The sequence below is a fragment of the Eulemur rufifrons genome, chromosome 4 (genome assembly GCF_041146395.1).
Source record: "Eulemur rufifrons isolate Redbay chromosome 4, OSU_ERuf_1, whole genome shotgun sequence".
Classification (NCBI taxonomy): domain Eukaryota; kingdom Metazoa; phylum Chordata; class Mammalia; order Primates; family Lemuridae; genus Eulemur; species Eulemur rufifrons.
This window is the reverse complement of record NC_090986.1, coordinates 26,036,352-26,047,566: the sequence shown is the minus strand read 5'-3', so window position 1 is coordinate 26,047,566 and position 11,215 is coordinate 26,036,352. Positions and strand designations below refer to the sequence as shown.

The window sequence follows — 11,215 nt, the reverse complement described above, 5'->3', positions numbered from 1 at the left end:
AAAATCTGTAAAGTCTAATTTACACAATAGAGCTGCATTGATCCTTCATTTAATCATGCCACATCCTACATGCAAAAAAGGCTTATTTTTATCTTCAAAGCTGGAGGGTAAAAAAGCAGAGAAAAGAGGAAAAAGAAGCTAAAGGGAAGATGATCAGGAGGACACCCAGAAGCATGCATGTTTATAGCTAAAAGGGACCTGGGAGAGTCATCTAGCTCCTGCCACCACCACCTCCACATGATTACAAATGAAAACACAAGTGCTAAGAACTGGGTCACGGTCTTGTCAAGGTCTCAAATTACACTGACTTACAAATTTAAATGAATCCACTTAATTTTTTTTTTTTTTTGGTGCTTTCAGAACAGGAGGAGGCTGAATGGATATGGGGAATTATTATCAGATACCATAAATTGTCAACTCTATCTTTATTTCTTTTTTTCTTTAACTTTTATTTTTATTTATTTATTTATTTACTTGAGACAGAGTCTCACTCTGTTGCCTGGGTTAGAATGCTGTGGCGTCAGCCTAGCTCACAGCAACCTCAAACTCCTGGGCTCAAGGGATCCTCCTGCCTCAGCCTCCCAAGTAGCTGGGACTACAGGCATGCACCACCATGCCTGGCTAATTTTTTCTGTGTATTTTTAGTTGTCCATATAATTTCTTTCTATTTTTAGTGGAGACGGGGTCTCGCTCTTGCTTAGGCTGGTCTCCAACTCCTGAGCTCAAACGATCCACCCGCCTCGGCCTCCCAGAGTGCTAGGATTACAGGTGTGAGCCACCGCGCCTGGCCACTCTGTCTTTATTTGATGATAGAGATAGCCCCATGCACTTTAGCTTATGTTTGTTAAACAAACAAGCAAAGCAGAAATTACAGCTAAGCATCTTCTGTATTTGGGATCATCATTACAATAGGAGGACCCTGCCAAAGACATTGAACTAAAAGAACGGTGAGGATTACTTTGTTTATTGTCAAGGTCAGACCTATGGTTTGGCCAGCTTCTCTGTGTAAGGCAGAAACACGCTAGGCTTCTTCTGTGTATCTCTTGTTGCTTAAATGTGTCTCCATTAGGGGTGTATATCCTTTTCGAAGTCTTCTATATTGAACGAAAACCAGCAGCACAAAAAGACCAGCCAAAGCCACCAGTATCCCCATGACCACTGAGACGGTTGTGGTCCAACCTGGAATTTCTTCAACTAAAACGAAAGCAGAAGAGAAGGGTCTATAGTCAGAATTTTCATCAGCTGAATCCTCTTCGAAAGAAAAGAATAAATTTATTTGCCTCGCACATGCTTTTTTGTTGATAAAGCAAAACTACTCTTGCTAGAATAAATTTATCTTCCCCTTTCTCAGTATTTATCATATCCACAATTGTTTTTCTTAAGCAAGTCGGAAATGGCATTCCATTATTTAAATACAGCTTATTGCATTTTTAAAATTTGTTACAACAAATGCTTATGCAGACTAAACCCTCCAAGGAAGTATATAGCTACTTTTGTAAGTTAGAAACTCATTTGTAAAAGTGCATGCTAAAATGGTATCTGGGGAACTGCAAAATATACAACCCTCAGGTAGAGAAATTCTGCTATTGTCTCTGCCTTTTTTATAGGATGATAAATGTATGAGAGGGATCTGATTGGCTATTATAACAGGAGACATTCAATAATAGAAGCAGATGATATTTGCACCCATTTAAATCGTTGTGAATAAAATCTGGATCTCCACATAATAAAGCCAGTCCTCTACTCAAATATATTTTAAAAACACACTTTCACAAAATTAATGGATTTCATTTTAAAGATATGCCTATTTTTCATTTCTTTAAAAATTATGTTTTCCTTAGCCAGCTGTTTTTAAATTCAGTTCCTCTGAATTTGTTCTATACCCTACACTCATCAAAGTACTAAAATTCTCTCTCTTGGCCAGGTGTAGCTTCTTGTGCCTGTGATCCCAGTACTTTGGGAGGCCAAGGCAGGAAGACTGCTTGAGCCCAGGAGTTGTAGACCAGCCTGGGCAACATAGCAAGATCCCATCTCTAAAAAATTTTTTAAATTAGCCGCTCATGGTGACACGTGCCTGTAGTCCCAGCTACTTGGGAGGCTGAAGCAGGAGGATCACTTGAGCCCAGGAGTTTGAGCCTGCAGTGAGCTGTGACCGCGCCACTGCACTCCAGCCTGGGTGACAGAGCAAGTCTTGTCTCTTAAAAAATAATTATATGAAGACTCTTTTTCTGGTCCCTTTTCCTCTAATCTCATAGAAGGCCCTGTCTCATCCTGATGGGATTCCTCCAAGAGGATTTTAATTTGTCTCTTCTTGCTACAACCCAGCAGCACCTGTTGCCAATTTCGTCTTCTTAAAATAGATTTTTTATTCTGGCATTTCTTTGCTCAGCAACGCAAAATGACTGCCTTTTGTTATTGTCCAGATCCTCTACCTAGCTTTTCAAACATTACTTTAAAAAAAAACAATTGTGGTAACATGCATGTAACATAAATTTACAGTCTTAACCATTTTTAAGCGTATAATGCAGTGGCATTAAGTACATTCACGTTGTTGTGTGACCATCACCACCATCAATCCTCAGAACTTTTTCATCTTGCAAAACTGAAATGTTGTGCCCACTAAATGGTACCTCCCTATTCTCCCCTCCCTGCAACTCTCAGTCATCACCATTTTTCTGTCTCTATGAATTTGACTATGCTCTATTCTCACGTAAGTGGAATCATGCTACGTTGTCCTTTTATGTCTGGCTTATTTCATTTAGCTTAATGTCCTCGAGTTTCATTCTTGTTGTAGCATGTGTCAGAATCTCCTTCCTTTTTAAGGCTGAATAATAAATATTCCATTGTAGGTATATACCATATTTTGTTTATCCATTCATCCATTGATGGACACTTGGGTTGCTTCCATCTTTGGGCTATGTAAATAATGCTGCTATGAATGTGGGCGTACAAATACCTCTTTGAGACCCAGCTTTCAATTCTTTTGGGTAAATACCCAGAAGTGTAATTGCTGGATCATATGGTAATTGTACATTTAATTTTTTGAGGAATCCCCATACTGTTTTCCATAGTGGCTGCACCATTTTACATTCCCACCAGCAATGGAGAAGGATACTAATTTCTCCACATCCTCACTTGTTATTTTCTGGTTGTTTTGTTTTGTTTTTACAGTAGCCATCCTAATGGGTGTGAGGTGGTATCTCATTAGGCTTTCTGCCAGCATTCAAGACCCTGAGTTCTTAGGGTCTCTCACAGATCTGACCTTAATTCACAGTAACGCTCTGCCCAAACCTTCCACCACAATAAGGCTTGAGAGACATCAGAAAGAGATAGACTGAGCTCAGAAACCATCTTGATTAATTTACAGGCTGAGACCTAGGGGAGACAAAACAGGCACAAGTGGGGAAAAAGCACCAGCAGATAGGCTGTGTGTTTTTTAGCTTCTTGAAAACTTCAGATTTTCTTTATTGTTTTACTTTTCTTTTCTCAACCTGCCTTAAGATTCTTTAAATAGCACTTGGAGCCATGTTGGGGCCTGGGCCCAAAAGAAAAATGCGTATCCCCCATATATACTTAAACAAAATATCCTCCCATATTTTGAACCAAGTGAGAAAAGTCAATAAAAGATCTACAATTTAAAAGCATGACTTTAAAAAAATTAACTCAAGAAACATATACCTATAGTCGCATGTCACCCCATCTGTGGCCAAGCCGATGTCAACCCTCATAAACCTACCCAGCAGGGGTGGGATAGGCTAATTGGAAACAACTGACCCAGTTACAAAATAATGTGAGTGTATAAAACAAACAAACAGCAACAGTCTGACTTTATTTAAAACTTTGATGGTGTATTATTCATCACGAATTTTTTTCATTAATTTTGATTTTTTAAAAATACTGCATTATTTTGTTACTTTCTTCTATTACTGAGTTTTCTGGCCTCCCCTGAATTTTGTGCTCAAGGCAAATGCTGTACTTGCCTCACCGCCAGCCCTGCCTTCAAGGAATGGTCTCTCAGTGCGGCTAGTTCCTGTCCACATGTGGTTAGTTCATTTGTACTTTATTGGTTGGGCATTTCAAACCTTCATAGGGCCATTTTTGATTAATTCAGAAAGAATCGTCAAATCAAGTGTAGGATTAAATAGTTCCCCTGTGGAATAAGGTCTCTCAATCACTTTCAGCTTTCTAAAGCAACAATCGGCTAACTATTCTTTTTCGGATGTTTAATTGGTAGTTTAAAGGCTCATTTTGCTAAAAACACATATTCTAGAAAATGGACAATAAACTTAACTAGACCTGAATGTTTCAATTAAAGGTCTTGGTTTACATTAAAAAGAAAGAAAGAAAGAAAGAAAGCTAGCTCGCTCCTTTAGAAGATGAATGAATCACCCATTTAGAAGACGTGTTAGTTACCTGGCAGATCGATGGCATAGCTGTAGCCAAGTTGGTCTGCAGTTAAAAACAGTTCCTCATTCGTCACCGGAGGGAAGAAAGGAACCATGTTGTACATCCTGTTGTGACCAATGGGTGCCAGCTCCTGAGGCCAGGCATCGGCAGGAGGATTGAATCTTTTCATCCACTCATCAAAGACGGCATCAGTAAAGGCATGAAGCACCTGCAAGAGGGTCAAACGTGGTGTTTAACATTGATCAGTCTGTTCTAATCAGACCAGCCTGACTGGAGCGTTCTCTGAAATGGAATGGAGGTTCTTCACGTGAAGATCTTCTGCATACCCAATCCAACCTTAATGGCATGTACACTGGTATTTTTAATTAACGTACGGACATATCTCTCCAAGCAGGAGAAGTGAACAAATCAAAGTTCATGTTGTGGCTATAACATCGATTTGGGAACGTTTGAGGCCTTCAATATTATGTGTTCATTATCAAATTCAGAAAAAGGCAAGTATGATAAGATATCTATTCCAGTCAACGTTCAGATGCTTTGGTTTACCAGGAGAGAAAGAAGAAGATGCATTTACAAGTTGAGTATTTTTAATGTAAAAATCCGAAATTAGAAGCCCCGAACTCCAAAACTTTTTGAGCACTGACATGACCTTCAAAGGAAAAGCTCATTGGAGCATTTTGGATTTTGGGTTTTCTGATTAAAGATGCTGAACTGGTATAATGCAAATATTCCAAAATCTGAAAAAATCCAAAACACATCTGGTCCCAAACATTTCAGATAAATGACATTCAATCAGTACCAGGATTATAATACAAATGGACAGTAAAAAAGAAAAAGAAAAGAAAATCTCCAAATTGGGGTTTCAAATTTTTTCTTACCAGAACCCTCCTTCTATGTATTCATTTTATAACCCTCTCACTTGAATTCTTGGTGTTATGCCAGCAAAAGAAAGTCTAAAAATGTAATATGCATACTGCTCATTTTAATTTTCTCAAGAAAGCTGTTAAAGTCCTTTTAAAATACAGTAATTATTATATATATTAAAATATTAACAGCAAAATTTCCACATTTATAGCCCTGATTTTGCAACAGGATATAAAAGTGAGAGTTCAGCCCAGCCTTCATGTCTGGCCATTAGAGCTTCTCTGTCATTCCCAGACTGGAAGTTCAAGGGAGGCCAGGGAGAGGGTCTGCCGTCCTTCCCCCCAGGTCACCAGGGCTTGTCGCCCCAGGGTCTCTCAGATGGAGGCAGTGAGGTACTCCTTTCAATAAATTCATTCCTCCTTTCACCACTGTACCCTCCACCTTATTTGTAGCACTGATCAAAGTATACTATAAATTGTTATTTGTATATCTATTTTCCCTAACAAGACCCCTAACTCCTTAAGGTCAAAGATAAAGACTGAAGTCTCAGGCTTAGTAGCAACCTGGGCAGAGTCAATGCTTAATAAGTATTTGTTGGCTGATGACACAGGGGCATGCAAAGTAGATTTTATTTATTTAATTTTATTTTTTTTAGAGACAGAGTCTCTCACTATTGTCCAGGCTGGAGGGCAGCCTTGAACTGTGGACTCCAGCGAGCCTACTGCCTTGGCCTCCCAAAGCACTAGGATTATAGGCGTGAGCCACTGAGATTGGCCTAAAGTAGTTTTATTTGCATAAATGGTTTACCCTTATTCACTTGCTTTCCCATACACACTTAATCAACTGATTCTGCTAAAAAAAAAAAAAAAAAAAAAAAGAAAGAAAGAAAAGAAAAATCCTTTCCTAATGAATTGGTAGAATAACTCTTCAGGCTTATATATATATACAATTCAACCTAACAGAACCATTTCTAGCTGAAGCTGTTTCCTCAGTCTGCAGTGCTTTCCTTATGTTTTCTGGCATCAGACTCCTTGTGGTCCCTGTCCTGTGACAGCGACCCTGATTGCCCCCAGTCTGAATGCTTTGCTTCTCGTACAAATCTCAGCCTCTTTGACTGAATTGCCCTTCTGCCTTGTATTACTCTTGTTTATCTTAGTACCTATTTTCAAATCTCACCCAAGGTTCCTTCCCTCCTTACCTGTACTTAGTTGCCCTATTCCAGGCAGCAGGGAGAGCTTTCTACCTGTGTTGTCTCCTGAGGCTACAGTCAGGATAGAAAAAGGAATCAGGTGACTTACGAATAGGATTTTTTTTCCTGAATGGATTTTTAAAGTTCATGGCAGAAGTAATCATCTAAAAAACCAAAGCATCAAATGATAAGACCTGGGCTTTTGGAGAGATAAAAGACTTTCAAATTCTCAAATCTTGGCTTTGAGTAAGGAAAGTCAAGCCCCAAAGGAAGAAAGGCATAGAGTTTACTGCGTAAGCATCAGCTTTGGAGAAATACATGATAATGGAAGTGATCAATGTTTCCCACGGGCAGAATCAGAAAAAGTTATCTTTGACGAGGGGCATCAGTCCTGGAAAAGGAACTAAGCATTAGTTGTACCCTGAAAAGGGTACATCATGCCATGAACCCTGGGAACTCCAGCTAGGATTGAAAGGTTTCCAGAAAGCGAAGTTGAGCTTCATCCTCCATGTGTAGGCTGGGGAGCCTGAAGGCCTGAAAGAGAAGTCTTGCCTGAATCACGGAGGCCAAGAAATAGAAGTGGAATGTGTAAGGGTGGTGAGCGGGTGAGCGCTGTTGGTTGCTTAACCAATATCCATTCTTCCCTTTTTCCTCAGGAACTTCTTTTATATTTTGGGTGAAGCAATGTGCCAAACTACCCATGAGATTTAGATGCAAGCCACTATATGGAACTTCTAGGAAAGCTTTTTAAAGGTGGTTGTCTCAGCTGAAAGATGTCCCTTTTTGCTTTTCCATTTCTCCTTGTTGCTCCCTGGAACATGAGCATGATGGCTGGAGCTACAGCAGCCATCTTACAGCCAATAAGCAAAGTTAAGAAAGGAAGCCACTCACCAATAATGGTAAAACAAAAAGACAGAAGGTGTCCATGATGACTGTGGAGATACTACACCAACCCTGAACTCCCTACCACTGGAGCTCTCTTACATAAAGAGAAAATTAAATCTCTTTTTTGTTCAGGCTTCTGTAATTTGAATTTTCTGTTCTAAGAGGCTGAACAAAATCCTAAGTGATAGACAGAAAAAGGGCCTAGGGGTGTACACAGGAGTAAATTTTCCAAACAAGGCCATAGAATATCTCTTGACTCACATGCTCCTCTTGAATTTTGTCAGTCCCTTATCAAGGATTGGGGTTCAGCTGGCCCTCCCCATCAAAACTTGGTGAATTTCTGACTCTCTTGTAACCAATAAAATGCAGCAGAAGTGACATTTTGTGGCCTTTGAGGCTAAATCATAAATTGTACTGCAGCTCCTGTCTTGTGCCTGAGCCCTGAGCCATCATATAAGCAGTCCAAATGTCCAGAGGCAGCCATAGTGTAAGGAAGCCCAAACCAACCCACACAGAGTGAACACATGAGAATTCCTGAGATTTCAGGAAGAAAGAGAGATGGCTGGAAAATCCATAGCTGTTCCAACACCTGTTCCCAACTGGCTGCACCTGCATTGAAAGACCCTGATCCAAAACTGCCCAGTCAAGCCCTTCCCAAATTTCTGACCCACACAAATTGTGAGAAATGAAATGGTCATTGTTGCTTCAAGCCGCTAAGTGTTGGGGTGATCTGTTATGTAGCAATGGATAAACAAAACAAAGGGAAAAAGCCTGAGTATAGTCTCACAGGCTCACCCTTAGCCCAGAATGTGGAGAGAAGGGAGTTACCTGGTCCTCAATGAGAAGGCAGAGGTACTGGGAGAGGTCAGTGATGAGGCTTAAGCTGAGAAGGACACAGCCTATGGACTTGATTATTAGGGATCACAGAGGTCTGCAAACATCTACAGTGGACACCAATACATGGCAGGTGAGAAAACAGAGAAGATAATACATATAAAGTACCTAGTACAGTGCCCTTTATGTAGGAAATGTTTATGAAATGGTTGTTATCACTATGACTATATCATCAGTACTATTATTATTTTAACTAGAGACAAGGACTTACGGAAGAAGAATAAATGAATTTGCATTTTTCAGGTACATGGGGCCTACTAGTATGTCTGAAATCACACACTTTGTACATATAACCCGTGTAAAGCTAGGCATTTTGGAAAGCACATGGCACACAGCTAGCGCTTAAGAAATAGATTCATGGCCGGGCGTGGTGGCTCACGCCTGTAATCCTAGCACTCTGGGAGGCCGAGGCGGGTGGATCGCTCGAGGTCAGGAGTTCGAGACCAGCCTGAGCAAGAGTGAGACCCCGTCTCTACTAAAAATAGAAAGAAATTATATGGACAACTAAAATATGTATATATACAAAAAATGAGCCGGGCATGGTGGCACATGCCTGTAGTCCCAGCTACTAGGGAGGCTGAGGCAGGAGGATCGCTTAAGTCCAGGAGTTTGAGGTTGCTGTGAGCTAGACTGACGCCACGGCACTCATTCTAGCCCGGGGAACAAAGCAAGACTCTGTCTCAAAAAAAAAAAAAAAAAAAGAAATAGATTCATATTTATCAGTGCTTGCTCTATATCAAATACTATTCTAAACACTTTACCAATAATAACATATTGAATCCTCAAAACAACCTGATTTGGTAGATACTATTTGTGTTAGTTTGGTCAGACTACTGCAACAGAACACCACAGACAGACAGAGGTGGCTTAAACAACAGATACTTACTGTCTCACAGTTGGAGACAGTTGTCTCACTTTTAGGAGGCTAGAAGTCCAAGACCAAGATGTCAGTAGGGTTGGTTCCTTCTAAGTACTGTTAGGGGAAATCTATTCCATGTCTCTCTTGTAGTTTCTGGTAATTTGCTGGCAACCTTTGGAAATCCTTGGCTTATAAGTCTCTGTCTTCATCCTCACACATGTGCCTATGTCTGAATTTCCCCTTTCTATAAGGACACCACTCATACTGGACCTACCCTACTCCAGTATGATCTCATCTCAATTTAATTCCATCTGCAACTACCCTATTTCCACCAAGGTCACATTTTGAGGTATTAGTGGTTAGGAATTCAACATATGGATCTGGGGGGACAAATTCAATCTACAACAGTATTATCCTGCTTTACAGATAGGGAATACAAGGCACACAAGTGTTAAGTGACTTGCTCAAGTTCACACAGCTAATAGATAGTGGAACAAGAATTTGAACCCAGGAAGTCTGGTTCTAAAGTCAGAGTTCTTAGATACATACTTTGCTTTCTCTAACCACCACGCTGTAGTACGATTATTAATACAACTCTCAGGGCCAACTAGAATAAGAAAATTGACTTTGAAGCCATATCCCCAAATCGTAACAGTAGGGAAAAAGCATAGAGTTTGACCCATGAGTCCTACACTGACCATGAACTTTTAGATACTATCTGAATTCAAGTTAGAGATCAAATTGTGATTAGAACAAGAGATAAAAAACTCTCAGGGCTTAAGAAAGATGCAGATTTAGTGCTGCAAGAGGCAATTAACTTTTGGAAAGTACAAGAATTCACCCTGTACAAAGTGTAAATAATTAAGGAGAAGAAAAGACTCCAAACAATTCATAAACTGGAGAAATAAAAGAATAGGGGAAAATAATGAGACAGTATAGCTCTCAGAAGGGCTATAAAACATTTTATTAATACAATAAATGCTCTAGTAGGAACTATATACAGACTACCTAATTTATAGAATGTAATTTTTTAAAAGGCTGGTATGTGCTGAGAAGATGAAAAGAATACAATAAACAAAACTGCTACAAGCAATAACATATTTACAGGCTAGAAAGAGAAGTAGTACAACCTATAGAATAGGTATTTTTGCTAATGTTGTGGACATTGTTTCTCAGCAAGATACTTTGAGTTGCTCTTCAGAAACTAATTGCATCTTTGTTGCACACAAGTTGAAAATAAGCTCAATGAATATCTCTGTAAAGGCCAAATGTCATTTGAGGATAAGAAATAAAAGCAAAAGTTGAGTAAAAATACATTGTTACCCTTTATCTGCTCTAGAGATACATAGCTATATTTTGGTATTAGAAATTGAGTGCTTCAGAAATTAGGTTCCTGATTTTGGTATACAAACCTCTTGTAGCTTATTTCAACAAAATAAGGATAGGTACATGAAGGAAAAAAAATACTGGATTTCAACTTTGGAGTAATATTGAAGAAAATGTGATTACATGGGTTTTCAAAGTAAAAATGTTTTAATGTAACCTTTGCAGAAGAAAGTAATCAATCAATAAATATTGTACTTGCGAGCAAAAATAAAATAATATGCAAGAAAGCAGGCATCTCCTTTTCAAGATAATTAGAGGATAAAGTTACCATCAAAGGGCCTTCACCTAGATGGCTATAAATTCAAATTCCTGCCACACTGGTGAAATGAGAAAAGATTCAGAGAATCCGGAGAAAAGGGGCCACAGAAACCTGAGGCTGCCTACAAAGATGTGTGCACATTATCAAACACTGGCACACTGGGTTTTCATCACTTGAGTTCATGTGTTACCACCCAGAAGGCATCATTTGTAATCAGACTGAATCTGATTGTGGTAACATGATGCCACTCTGGTCCTCTGAGAATCAGAACTGAGAATTCAGATGTGATCACTCAAAAGTTACACGGTAGACATAGACACAGAGCCCTATGTGGGAAATCCAATTTAAAACTGAAGGTAGAAGGCACAAATAAAAAGTTGGATCAAAATTTCTAAATGCTAGAGTTCCTAAGGGTATATTCCTAAAAACCATATTCAATCATGCTTATTATTGTATGGAAATATGTATTTAT

At 39.3% G+C, this 11,215-nt stretch overlaps 1 protein-coding gene across 1 annotated transcript in view; it reads right to left on the bottom strand.

Annotated features, from left to right (window-relative positions):
- Positions 1-1,021: 1,021 nt before the first annotated feature.
- Positions 1,022-11,215, bottom strand: part of DCT (dopachrome tautomerase) — a 35,912-nt gene continuing 25,718 nt past the window's right edge. The window contains exons 7-8 of the mRNA XM_069467098.1: positions 4,414-4,615; positions 1,022-1,194 (exon numbers count right to left, since the gene is read on the bottom strand). Of these exons, the coding sequence (XP_069323199.1) occupies positions 1,022-1,194; positions 4,414-4,615 (375 nt within the window). The remainder of the gene's footprint in view (positions 1,195-4,413; positions 4,616-11,215) is intronic.